Below are 12,962 nucleotides of genomic sequence, written 5' to 3' on the forward strand. Positions count from 1 at the left end.
ACGCCCGCCGACCTCCCTCCCCCCTCCCCCCCCCCCCCCCCCCCCCCCCCAACCCCACATGCCCCCCTCCTCCCCCTCCTCCACTCCCTCCTCCCTCTCGTTCTCCTCAGACAGCCGCACCCACTCCCGCTCCAGCTCTCCCTCAAACGACCTGGCTGTCTCGGCCTCGGGCATCCGCCTGTTGGTTATTCGCGACGCAGACGACGACAACGACGACAACGACGACCGCAGTGGCACAGAGCCATCATCGAGTGGCGCGAGTGGTCATGACGAGGCGCCGGCGGACGATTGCAGTAGTCGAGCCATCCCCGCAGGGCTGGCTGACTCGGCACATCTGCTCGTCGACGACGATGGGTCGGATGCAGGCTCGCCCGACTACTCGTACGCCACAGAGGAGCTGCTGCTGCCGTACCACATCCCGCCGTTGGAGGACTGTCGCCAGCTGGACTCGACGTCCTCAACTTTGGCGTCCGAGCCGGACTCGGAGCCCATCGACACTCGAAAGCTGAGCGATCTCGCGAGACTGGCTCGCGGTAGCGGCGAGAGCAAACCCGCGCTTGACAGCGCTGTCGATCGCCCGCTGCCCGGACCTGACGGCCTTGCCCGCCGCGACGACAACTTTGCCCATCCGTCGTCGTTCGACGGCTTTGGCTCGCGGGTCACCGCCAACTCGACTACAACCGCCTCGCAGCGGAGCGGCGCTATCGCCTCGGGCCGCCGCACTGTCTCCTTCCGCGACCGGAACCAAGACAAGCTCGGGACCGGAACCGGAAGCGGGGCCAACACCAGGAGCGACTTGGTATCTAGCGCTGCCGCCGGCTCTGACGGCAGAGCGCCGGCCCAAGACGAGCAGATCGAGCCGCTGACCTGGACTGGCCAACTGGAGCGCATCATCGACTCGACCTGGTTTGCGGTTGTCATCGGCTTTATCACCCTCTTTGTCCTTTTTGTCGACGACATCTCAGTCCTCGCCGGTGTGTCGGATCCCGAGCACGGTGGCCTCGGCTACGCGCTACTAGTCATCAAGGTGGTGACCTTTGTCATCTTCCTCACCGAGCTCGCGGTCTCGTCCGTGGTCAAGGACGCATACTTTGCATCGTTTTTCTTCTGGCTCGATGTGGTGACCCTCGTCTCGTTTGTTCCGGACCTCGTCCTCCTTTTGTGGGTGTTGACCTCTTGCTCGCACTCGGAGTCCTCTCAGTGGCCCGCGCCGGCCGTGCCGCGCGAGCTGCGGCCCGGACCCTGTCCTCTTCCGGGTCATGAAAGTGCTCAAGCTCTCGCACAAGCAGACGGTTAGCGCGTCGATCGACAAGCTCGAAGACCACGCGACTATGTACGACGCTGCCGAGTCGAGTCGACCCGGCGGCATTGTTCTCCGCGCCATGACTAACAAGGTCACTGCCCTCGTCCTCATTGTCTACATTTCAACTGCCATGTTCCAGACCGACCCTGACTGGTCGCAACACTCGCTCTCGGCTCTGATGACGCTCGAGGCCGGGTCCGCGGCGGTGGGCTCACCGGCTGCACTCCTGCCAGCCTTCCTTCACCCCTACACTGCGCGCGTCAAGGTAGTCCGCCTCTTTGTCAACGGCGTGCTGCAGCTTGATGGCCATGTTCCACTGCGGCGCGACTTTCGGACCACCATCTCCACCCCGTCGCAGGCCTCATCGATTCTGCTCAACATCTCCGAGGACCGCCGCATGGATGCTCTCTTCTCGCTCATGTCACTGGTCGTGGTCATTGTAGGCCTCGGCGTCGGCAATCTGGTCATTTGCCACTCGGCCAACAAGCTCGTCGTCATCTCCGAACACCTTATGGCCATCATGCGGCTGCTCACCTCGCACCTCAAGGGCGCGACGTCGACCCGCCGCGGCTCCCTCGTCGCCTCGGACCTGGCGCCCACCATTCTCTCCGACCTGCCCTCCGTCTCGGTCTTTGGCTACAACGACACCCAGACCACGCTCGCCAAGACCGCGACCGATGGGTCGGGCATGTCGCGGCTCCGCCCACCTACCGCAACGTCAGGTCACGGCTCTGGCGGCGGTGGCGCCGAGACTATCATCTCAGCGCTCGCCTTTTGGGACGAGGCCACTTCGCACCAAGTCGGCTACGTCGAAGGCATCGAGGAGCAGTTGCAGCGGTACCTGGTCGACAATATGCGGGTCGAGCTCGAGGCCAAACAGGCGCGGCGCCGCGAAGCCGAGCTTCGCAGCCTGGTCCGCCTTGCCGCCTCGCGGCAAGAGCGCGCCCGCGCCCACGTTGAGCGCCTCATCACCAAGATCGACGCCCTCAAACATCAAGTCTGGCGCTACCGACAGCATCTCTCGCGGACGACGCGCCGGCGTCTGGACGAGGAGGACGCCGAGGACGGCTCCAACTCGGCGCTGGCCGAGCTGTCCGACGTCGGCTCGGTGCTCTCGGTGGTGACGCTGCGGTCTGGCGCTCGCATGGCTCGCGACGCCGGCCTCACCCACGCCTCGGACCCGTCGCTGACCGAGGCGCCGGAGGAGACCCAGTTTGTGTCGGAGCACGACACGGTGTTTGTGGAGCGCCACGACGGCGCCGCCGTTGTCGTCCGCGGCACCGTCAACGGCCTCATCGAGCAGCTGACCACGCTCTCGGGCACGCCGTCGACCGAGTATCTGCGGACCTTCCTCTACACCTTCCGGCGATACACTCATCCGCAGCATGTCCTTGAGCGCCTGCTCATCCGGTACTGCATCGCACCGCCGCAGGCGATGCGCCACATGCCACTCAATGCCGGCATGCAGCACTACGATCTCGAACTCGGCGACGCGTCGATGAACTGGGCACTCGAAGTCGAGGTCCCCATCCGCAACCGCGTCCAGCAAGTCCTCTACTACTGGGTCACCAACTGCTTTGTCGATTTTGTCGACTCTCCGCCGCTGCTCGACCTGCTCCGCCGAGCAATCGACAACGTGTTCAACCGGACAACGGCGCCGTTTGCGTCGCGGCTGGCGGCAGTCATTGCCAACCAGCTCGACTCGGGCGGGCTCAGCCGCCCGCCTCCGCGCCGCATCCGCTTGTCGATTGCGGCCGTGCCCACACCACGCATTCCTCTCAGCATCGGCCAGTCGACCGCAGTTGCACCCAGTAGCTCGGAGCCGGCAGACTCGTCGCCGTCGGTCGAGCTCAGCATCACCGACATCGACCCGCTCGAGCTCGCGCGGCAGCTCAAGCTCCTCGACCACGAGATCTACTGTCAGGTCCAGGTCTGGGAGCTCTTTGACGCGGCTTGGGAGTCTCCAGCACGTGAACAGCGCGCGCAAAACGTGCTGGCCCTCGGCAACGTCTTCTCGGCCAGGGTTTTCTGGTTCCGCTCACTCATCCTCAGCGACGGCCTTTCCTCCCGCGAGCAGGCCCACATCCTCGAGTACCTTATCGAGGTTGGCACGGCCTCGGTTGAGATATACTCGTTTAACGCTGCCGTCGCGGTCCTCGGAGTGCTGAAGGACCACGAGGTTGGTGAGTGCTCGTCGGCGTGGCGCAAGATCTCGTCGTCGGCCGCCGCCGACTACGACGCCTTTAAGGCCGTCTTTTCGCGGGCCACCGACTTTGCGCCGTACCGCGAACGGCTTGTCCACCATCGCACCAACGTACTCGAGCGCGCTGCCGACGACGGCGGCGACCCGACGCTCCCGCCGACCGCTGTCCCCTACCTCGGCTTCCACCTCGAGGACCTCTTTGACGCCGACGAGAACAACCCAGACTACACCGACGATTCGCTCGTCAACTTTCAGAAGTGCACACTCATGGCCTCGCTCATCGACTTTGCGCTGGCTTGGCGCGACACTGCTCCGTGTTTTGTCCCCGTCGACACCATCCAGGACTTTATCCGCGACGGCCAGCTCTCGGCCGTTACCACGCCATGGGTGCCTTGCACCGCCGGCCCGCTGCTCACCCCATCAGGCGCCGCTGGCTTGGGCGACCCTGCCTTTGATCACGCCGTCCACGACTCGGACGACGCCATCTCTGCCACCGACAGCGACGAGTAGCCATGTTTGCCACAGCCCGGCATGTTTGCCGCCATTTGAAGCCACCCGAGTCTGTCCGCTATCCACTGTCCGCTTTGAGCTGTGAGCTGCGACAGGCCATTGGCCATTGACCATTGGCGCTGCGTCACTTGACGCAGCGGCAAAAGACAGCCGGAGCAAGTCATGTCTGCCCTCGGCAACCTGGCCAACCTGGTCAATGACCTAGCCAAGACAGACAGCATGCAAGACATTGCCGAGGTACGTCCCTCCTCCCCCCTCCCCCCCCCCCCTCCCCCCTCCCCCCCTCCTCTGCCGAATCTCCTTCCCCACCCCGCACACTCTGCGCTGTACCCCTTAGGTCGCCTGTCATGCCAATTCGACCAGAGCGAGCGACAAGGCAAGTAAGCCGCACGGCGAGACCAACCACGACGACCAGACAGAGGCCACAGAGCCCCCCCCCCCCCCTCCCGCACACCTACACTACACAGCCACATAGGGAGCCAGTTGATGCTTCCCTCGCCAGTATCAACTACAGCTGTATCCTGCTCGTTCCAGCCAGTGGGGCGGGGGGGGGGGAGGGGGGGGGGGTGGAAGTGGCTGAAGGTTGTTCTCTCGCCGACCTGCCATGCGAGGCAGGGCGTACAGGCAGGCGTACAAGCAGGTGCCCAGACAGGCGCACAGCAAGGTGCACGTGGAGGGGGAGAGTGTGCAAAGAAGGGCAGATACTGTGGCTGTGTGCGGGGTGTGGACTGACATGGTTGGCTGTGGTCGCGGTGTACGCGCGGGTGTGGGTGTACGTGTGACTGGTCTGGTGTGGGTGCGTGTGGCAGTCGATTGCGGACCTCAACCACCTGACGCTCAAGGACCTGGACCTGATCACCCAGCTCGGGCGTGGCGCTTATGGTGATGTGTTCAAGGTCAAGGTTTTGGAGACGGGGGAGGAGCTGGCGATGAAGGTGATTTCGATGCTGGAGGCAGACGCGACGCACAAGTCGCGGACATTGCTGGAGGTACGGACGCTGCATGCGTCGGCGTGTCCGCATCTGGTCTCGTTCCGTGGCGCGTTTGTGGACGGTGACGACCTGCACATTCTGCTCGAGCTCATGTGGGGCTCGCTGGAGGACTTGTCTGAGCTTGTCCGCGGCGTCATGGGCGACGACTACCTCGTGCCCGAGTTTGTGGTCCAGCACGTGGCGCATGCAGTGACAACCGCCATGCGCTACCTCAAGAAGGAGTTCAAGGTCATGCACCGCGACCTCAAGCCGGCCAACATCCTAGTCAACTCGGCGGGCATGGCCAAGCTCTGCGACCTCGGCCTCTCCAAGGTCCTCACAGACTCGATCACCAAGACCCAGGTTGGCTCCAAGGCCTACATGTCACCCGAGCGTCTGACCGAACCCTCGTACGACGTCCGCGCAGACGTCTGGTCGCTCGGACTCGTCCTCGTCGAGCTCGTCACCGGGGAGTACCCGTACGCATACCTTGACCAGCCGCTGCGCATCCTTACCGCCATTGCCGAGGGCGTCGTGCCGGACATGCCCGACTCGCTCCCGTACTCGGACGAGTGCAAGGACTTTATCAAGACCTGCCTCCAGCCCGACCCGGCCAACAGGCCCAAGCCCAAGGCCCTCATCAAGCACTCGTTCCTCAAGTCCAAGTCCTCCGACTCGGCCGCCTTTGCCGACTGGATGGCCGACTTGACCCGCCAGTACGAGGAGATCCACGGCGAGTCGTTCAACTGACCTGAAACGGCCCACTGTCCTCTGCCCACCCACGACCTCCAACCCTGCATCGCGATAAAGCCATCTGCATCCTTGCCCCTCTGACGCCATCCCGTCTCCAACCAGAGAAATAAAAAGAAAGCCCCCCTCCCTGCCCGACCAACCGACCAAACAACAGTGACCTCCAAACTTCCACCGCAACACCGTCCCCCCCCCCCCCCCCCCCCCCTCCCCCCCGGGTACCCCCACCGGGCGGGCATACTTGTCGCAGCGGCCACGGGAGAGCAAGCACACCTCAGCCTCAGCCTCAGCCACAGCCCATAGCCACCCACCCACCCCATCCATCCATATACAGAGAAGCAGGAAATGGGCGACAGCGCAGACGGACTGGCCGACGCCCCTCCGCCGCCTGCGTCGTTTGTGGAGGCCGGCAGCGTGCTTGCCGTCGGCGCCGTGGGCGACGGAGTGCTGCTGGAAGACGCTCCGCCGCCGCCGCCATCCTTCCTTGGCTCGCCGTCGGTGCTGGGAGGCGGTGGTGGGAGCGGGGTCAACTTCCTGGACGTGGGCGACATCGATGTCGACACCTTTGGCATGCCCATGCCGCCGCCGCCCGAATGCGAGTTCAACGCAGCACCCGACGACGACGACGACCTCTCCGCAGGCATTCCGCCCGTCTACGACGACCGCATTGCGTCCATCGAGGCTGCCGCAGGCTCAGACGGCCTGCTTAAGGCTGGCTGGGTCTACAAGCGCGGCGGCGGGAAGCTCCGCTCGCCGTGGCAGAAGCGCTTCCTCGTCCTCACCCTCGACTCGCTCACCTACGCGCCGAGCGAGACCAAGCCCATCAAGGGCCGCATCAACATGGCCCACGTCAAGAAGGTCCGCTACTCGAACGACCCAGGTGAGATGGGCAAGCGTTGCGGCATTGTCGTCGTCACCCTCCCGCGCACCTACTACTTTGCGCCTGAGACGCCCGACGAGTTGATGGAGTGGATGCGCCTGCTGTCTCAAGCCGCAAAGCGCCACCGCTACCTCCGCATCAAGGCTCGCTCCGAGGCCAACAACGAGGAGCTGCTTTCGGCTTCGGAGGAAGACGACGAGTCCGAGTTCTCGGCCTCGTCAGACTGGGCCGCCGAAGAGGTTATCAAGGAAGGCAACGTGCTCAAGCGAGCACCGGTCAAGATCAAGTGGGCCCCGTGCTGGCTCTCGCTCTCCAACAAGAAGATCACCTACGGCTCGGCCAACAACTCGCGGGTTGCCGGCATGATCTACACCAAGGACATCGAGGGCGTGCTCAAAACCATCGGGCAGCGCGAGGTCGGCGAGCAAGCCAATTGCCTCAGCCTCTACACGGCCGACCGGACCTACTTTTTCTCCGCCCCGTCCGAGGTCGAACTCCACAAGTGGCTCGACGTCATTCGCATTGCCCAAGAGCAGGCGCGTGCCGGAGCGTCCGACTCAATCGCCGACGCTGGCGCCGCGTCGTCGGCTACCCCCGCCCCGGCCGGCTCTTCGCCACCCAAGAGTGGCTCGGGCGCCTCGCTGGCGGCGGCCGGCTCGTCTGGCTCGCTGGTCACCGGCGATGAGGACGAGGATGAGGACGACGATGGCGAGATTGTGCTCGAGGGCCTGCTGGTCAAGCGCGGCGGCCGCCGCTCGTCGTGGCGGACCCGCTGGTTCACCGTCTCGCGCCAGAAGCTCACGTACTCGGCGTCCAAGGAGAAAGGCCTTAAGGGCGAGTTTCTCATCCGCGACATCAAGACCGTCCTCCGCGACATCCCACTCAAGGTCAAGCGCGAGCTCGACAAGACCTCGCGTGTCGGCATCACCGTCGCCACCGTCGATCGCACCTACTACCTGGCCTCCGACGACGAGCGCACCCTCGACGCCTGGTACCGTGTCCTCCATCGGCTCCATCGCGACCGTAAGAAGGGTCGCAAGCGCCCTCTCGACTTTTACCGCCAGCTCGGTACCAGTGCCGAAGTCGATGTCGACACGCTCAACTCGGCCGATCGCGCCGCTTTGGGCTCAGCCGAGCTTGACGTGTCAACATCGGCCTCGGCCTCACCGGCCGCCGGCAACGACGAACCGCCGCCGGTTAAGGTCGACACCGCCGCCACTCCCGGTGCTGCTTCGGACGGCGGTGACGCCGACGAAAGCGCCAGTGATGCAGATGCGCCCGCCGAGAGTGACCGCAATGGAAACGATGACGCACCAGCTGTCCAAGTGGACAAGGGTGACGGCGGGGGAACCGGTGAGGCTGCCGACGGCGCGGCCGACGACGGCAACGGCAACAACGCTGCTGCCAGTGACGACAGCGAGTCTTCTAGCACCGACCTAGTTTGATTAACATCTATTCTCTTTCCCCATTCCTCCCTTTTCTTACCAAACCAATCGCGTCAACCACTCGCACCAGCTCTCGTCAGGGTTGGCGGCGCGCGGCCGGATCGAGGCTCCGGCGGCCGACGACGGGACAGAGGCGGCAAGGGCCGGATCGTTGAGTTCGGGCCAGAGCCCGCCAACAACGTCGTGAACAGCGAGTTGGCAACCGGCAGTAACAGCGAGAACAGAGTCGCTCATAGCGAGCGCAACAGGTCCGGCTGGGAGATGTCCCTGTGGAAGAGTCGCGCACCACGCCCCGGTCTCCAGATCCCACACATTGACGATACCCGAGTGGTCTCCCGAGACAAACACCTCTTCGCCCGCGGCCAGCGTCCAGACCCAATCGTCGTGCCCGTCGCAGAGCCTAACGACATCGCCGGTCTCGGCGTCCCACACAATGACTAGGCCATCGTACGATCCGGTGATGAGCCTCCCCGCGCTCGGCACATAGACCATGTCGCGGATGACGTCGCCGTGCTCGTCCATGACATGCAGAGGGCGGCCGAGGGCGCGAATGTCGTAGGTAGCGGCGACGCCGGCGCGCGATGCAACATGGACCTTGGTTGGCTTGCGGTCAAAGATAACCTTGGTCACCTCGGGCTGCCAGACCTTGACCGAGTGAGCTGCAGCCTCGGCCCGGGCATCATACCAGGTCACCTGCCCGCGATACGAGCCCACAGCAACCACCGGTGCGCTCCCAACCACCGCCACATCCGTCGACTGGACTGCCCCGTTGCTACCACCCGCCGAGCCGGCGTCCGATACCAGAGCGCCGACCTCAATGTCGAGCAGCGCGATGGAGCCGTCGTGCAGGCCGGCGACAGCGTGCGGGAAAACGCCCGGATAGCGTGTCGGCGCTGGCGAGGCGGCATGCGGCAGCCACGACGAGAGCGTGAGGACCGAGGCCGCTAGCGGAATCGCAGCCGAGCACGGGTCTTGCGCGCCCGCCTCTGCCGCCGCCAGGTCCCAGATCCGAACCGAGGCATCGGTGGAGCCCGAGACGGCGACACCTGCGGCATCCAGCCACAGAGCGGCGTTGATCTTCTTGGCGTGGCCCTCGAGGACAAAGTCAAGAGCCATCTCTCCACCGGCCGAGCACTCGCGCGGCCATGAGAAGCGACGCAGCCGCGAGTCGCGGGCACCGGTCAGGACGGCGTCGCCAGCCACGTCGAGCGTCCACACTGCGCGGAGATGGGCCAGGTCCGGGCTCCGCCAGCTCGCGCCACGCAAGCCGCGCCAGCGATCAGGCCGCCATCGTGTCACCGCCACATACGCTGCCATTGGCCCAGCAGCAGCAAGGCCAGGTGGGAGAGCCCGCAACGGAAGGGCGTGGTCACGGGCGAGGGCAGCAGCCCAGACGGCACGGTCGGCGCCGACACGGGCGAGGCGGCGGGAGGCAGCACGGGCGGCGGCGACGTCGGGTGCAGGGGTGTGGGAGAGGATGGAGACAAGGAGTTCGTCGGGGAGGTCTTCGAGCATGGAAGGAGGGGTGGGGAGGTGGCGTGGTGTGTGTGTGTGTGTGTGTGTGTGTGTGTGTGTGTATGTGGCCAGCGGTTGTGCGACAGGCGCACAGGCCACGACTCGCAGGCATCTCGGAAGGCGGGTGGACTTTTGGTGCGGCAGCCGGCCGGGGCATCGCGGGGTATGATTGTGGGCTTGGTCGATCATGATTGGATATCGGCAGACACGCCGGCGCCATCAAGGCGGTCGAGTTCGGTGGCGAGAAGGGCGAGCGAGGACTCGATCTCGGCGGCGCGGGTGCTGGGATGGGCGCTATTCGGCCCGGCTCCACCGTCCGTGCCGGGTCGGGCGCGGTCATAGATGCGTGCGACGTGTGGGGCAATGACAGCGTCGACAAAGCCGGAGTTGAACTGAGGGAGGGTGAGGAGAACGTCGAGCGGGAACGGAATCAGGTTGGAGCGGAAGCCGATGGCGGCGCACTCGGGGTCGTGGCACTTTTGGTAGTAGCCGCCGTGGGCAAGGTCGGCAATGAGCATGACATTGTTCGACGCGTGGTGCCGCTTGACGTTGTGGCAGTACTTCCACGAGCCAGCGATCTCGCACACAATTCGCTGTGACCGCGCAATGTAGAACCAGGTCCGGATGCGCCCGCCAGGAGATATCACGTCCTCCAGGTGGCGGAAGACGGCCGGGAAGAGCGCCGCCGCCGGCGTGTGCTCCCCACAGACTCTGCTGCCTCCAGCTTCGATACGCTCAGCTTCGACCGGCGCCAGGGACAGTCGAGGCCGCGCAACCGACTGGCGGTTGCCGCAGCGAAGGATAGTCATCGAGTCGGCACCATCGATTGACGCCGAGACAAGCGAGTCACGAAATAGGCGCGCCTCCGACGTGATTGGAAACCGGGAGGTGCGGGCGACAACGAGCGGGGCGCGGCGACCGGCTTTGGACGACTTGTACAGTCGAAAGTTGCGATTCTTGGTGTAGACGCCGAGGTCGACAAGACACCCGGGCGAGCCGTCTTTGGCCGCCACGTCGACGCATGACGACCGCCCTGCGCGCGTCGCCCGAGCCCGCAGCCGGGCCACAAACGTCGTCATGAACTTACCGACCGAGTACACGTCCTGAAACGCGCGGCCAGGAACATGGACTATGACGTGCTGCGAGAACTTGGCCGGTGTCGACGAGTCGAGGACCAGTGCGTGGGCGATCGAGAGCGGCGTTGGAAGCCGGAACACCTTGGAAAGCTCGCGCATCAGCGCTCGAAGCAGGCGTGCCACCCGTGCCTCGCCATCGACTTCAGGGTTGGCGGCAGTCGCAAACTCGAGGTCGATGTACAGCCGGCAGACAGCATGTGGCGGAATGACTTCGTAGAACACACGCTCGTCGAGCGGTAGCTCTGCATACTCGCGCCAGAAGGCGTCGAGGTGAGCGGTGGCAAACCATCGCGCCCCATTGCCGGCGCCCTTGATCTCGGCAGCCACAACCATGGCCCCCGGCTTGCCCAGCGCGTCGTCCAGCGCTTGCGCCTGCTTGCGGAAGATGGTGAGACAAGCCATGCCTTCAGCCGTCGCCGTCGCCAGCCGGCCTCGCGCTTGCTCGCCCCCCGCACACAACTCTAGCGCCGCACCTCGGCCTGCCTCGGCCGCAAAGCTCCGCGATCGCCGCTGCGCCATCGCCAGCAGCCTGCGGACCTCGATCTCCATAGCACACCGAGTCCGCCCGTCATAACCCCCCTCTCCGACCCCATAGAAGGCCTCAGCCGATACCCCCAGCGCACGCGCGCGCTTGAGCGGCGGCAACTCCGGACCACCGTCATTACCCGCCTTCCGCCTCCGTTTCCCGACTTGCGCATCGGCCCGTCGACCTGCCTGCCGCGCATCGACCCGTCCGCCCAGCTGCCGCCGCCCACCATCCACCAGCCCACCGACCACCAGAGGCGGCACGCCCCGTCGCCCCGCCGCCGTCCTCCGGAGCACCATTGCCGGCCACCACAGTCTCCGACACAGGGCAAGGGCAAGAGCAAGAGCAGGGGCAGGGGCAAGAGGCACACAGCACGAGCGCACCCACGAGGGAGGGAAGGGGAGAGAGAAGAGTGTCTATCCCTGCGCTTGTCATACCCGTAATAGCCTTCCCCAGCCCCCCTTCCCCCCCCTCCCCCCCCTCCCCCCCCCTCCCCCCCTCCCTCAGGTCATGTCGCCCCACCCGGCTGACCAACCCAACGCGACACGCTCGCCAGCTGCAGTCACCAGACGATGCCCCCCCCCCCCCCCCCCACCCGCCCACTCACCCCACTTCACCACCCCTCCCACATCCCCCCTTCACAACATGCTGCGTCTGCATCTGCTACAATCGACGGCTCTCCGGACCATGGCTTCTCCGCTGACACGGCTGGCCATGATGACCCCCTCCTCGACCACCACGACCGCTACCAAGGCCACGGCTACGACTACAGCGGCAGGCCTGGCGACGGTGGCGACGGTGGGGCGGATGACCGGGGCAGGCTGGTCGGCGGCGGTGCGGCGGGCGATGAGCAGCGAAGCGGGTGGCGGCGGGCCACGCGGCATGCGGCTGGACGAGGAGACGGTGCGCAAGCTGAAGAGCGGCGAGCTGCCGCCGTTGGACTTTGATTTGCTGCACGACATTGTGGACGTCGTGGGCGAGGCGATTGTGTCGGACGAGCTTGGCGATCGGTTCCGCGAGGCCGGCGCCGCGCCTGGCGTGGCGCTGACCGAGCGCTGGCACATGGTGCAGGGACTGTACGCCATGGCCGAGGAGCTGGTGCTGAAGGAGTTTGAGCTGGAAGGCATGGACGGGCGGGCGCGATACACGGCATCGATGCACATGTACGTGCTCGGCGACGACGACCACGTCCAGATCCAGGCGCCCGAGGAAGTCCGCGCCGCTGCCGCCGAGGCCGCCCGCGCTCTGCGCAAGGTCCTCGACCGCAACTGGAACATCCTGCTCAAGACTGTCGGCATCGACACTGACGCGCTGCCGGACTCGTTTACTCTGGACGAGGTCAAGGCGGTGCTCGACGAGTGCAAGATCCGCGTCGACGCGCCACCGGTCAAGGACCAGCTCGTCGCCCTCGGCCGCGACGCCGACCTCTCGTCCGACGACTGGCAGCGCGCGCTCGCCTTTGACATCATGCAGCCGCTGCATATGAGCGTCGTCTCGGAAAAGCACGGCCTGGCTGGCGAAGAGGGCTACGTGCTCTCGCAGTACTGCTCGCGCCACGTCGCCGGCCACCCGCAGGTTGCTGTTCTCAACATGGAGCTCCAGCAGGCGGCCATGGTCCACCTCGAGACCGGGCTCAAGTCGCGCGAGTAAACTGGGGTGTAGTAATGTGTGTAGTGTGGGGTATGAGGGAGGGGGGGGGGGGGGGGGGGTAAAGGCAACCGCT

The 12,962-nt window shown here is 65.4% G+C and overlaps 6 protein-coding genes across 6 annotated transcripts in view; 4 read left to right on the forward strand and 2 right to left on the reverse strand.

Moving 5' to 3' along the window:
* Positions 1-4,016, forward strand: part of AMSG_07757 (Ras guanine nucleotide exchange factor A) — a gene marked incomplete at both ends in the record, with an annotated part of 4,157 nt that extends 141 nt beyond the window's left edge. Inside the window, 2 exons of the mRNA XM_013900368.1 lie at positions 366-1,161; positions 1,202-4,016. Coding sequence (XP_013755822.1) covers positions 366-1,161; positions 1,202-4,016 — 3,611 coding nt within the window. The remainder of the gene's footprint in view (positions 1-365; positions 1,162-1,201) is intronic.
* A 130-nt stretch (positions 4,017-4,146) lies between these two features.
* Positions 4,147-5,869, forward strand: AMSG_07758 (STE/STE7 protein kinase). Its single transcript, XM_013900369.1, has 2 exons — positions 4,147-4,253; positions 4,826-5,869. Exons 1-2 carry the CDS (start codon positions 4,179-4,181, stop codon positions 5,735-5,737), a joined length of 987 nt encoding a protein of 328 aa, XP_013755823.1. The 5' UTR covers positions 4,147-4,178; the 3' UTR covers positions 5,738-5,869.
* A 213-nt stretch (positions 5,870-6,082) lies between these two features.
* On the forward strand, positions 6,083-8,062 carry AMSG_07759 (uncharacterized protein; the record flags this gene model as incomplete). Its single annotated transcript, XM_013900370.1, has 1 exon — positions 6,083-8,062. The coding sequence occupies one exon, from the start codon at positions 6,083-6,085 to the stop codon at positions 8,060-8,062; it is 1,980 nt and encodes a 659-aa protein (XP_013755824.1).
* A 36-nt stretch (positions 8,063-8,098) lies between these two features.
* Positions 8,099-9,577, reverse strand: AMSG_07760 (uncharacterized protein; the record flags this gene model as incomplete). The annotated part of the gene is made up of 1 exon (XM_013900371.1): positions 8,099-9,577. The coding sequence occupies one exon, from the start codon at positions 9,575-9,577 to the stop codon at positions 8,099-8,101; it is 1,479 nt and encodes a 492-aa protein (XP_013755825.1).
* Positions 9,578-9,762: 185 nt separating this feature from the next.
* Positions 9,763-11,115, reverse strand: AMSG_07761 (coiled-coil domain-containing protein 111; the record flags this gene model as incomplete). The annotated part of the gene is made up of 1 exon (XM_013900372.1): positions 9,763-11,115. One exon carries the CDS (start codon positions 11,113-11,115, stop codon positions 9,763-9,765), a length of 1,353 nt encoding a protein of 450 aa, XP_013755826.1.
* Positions 11,116-11,884: 769 nt separating this feature from the next.
* On the forward strand, positions 11,885-12,904 carry AMSG_07762 (uncharacterized protein; the record flags this gene model as incomplete). Its single annotated transcript, XM_013900373.1, has 2 exons — positions 11,885-11,891; positions 12,012-12,904. 2 exons carry the CDS (start codon positions 11,885-11,887, stop codon positions 12,887-12,889), a joined length of 885 nt encoding a protein of 294 aa, XP_013755827.1. The 3' UTR covers positions 12,890-12,904.
* Between the last annotated feature and the right edge of the window lie 58 nt (positions 12,905-12,962).

The sequence above is a fragment of the Thecamonas trahens genome (assembly GCF_000142905.1).
Source record: "Thecamonas trahens ATCC 50062 unplaced genomic scaffold supercont1.37, whole genome shotgun sequence".
Lineage (NCBI taxonomy): Eukaryota > Apusomonadida > Apusomonadidae > Thecamonas > Thecamonas trahens.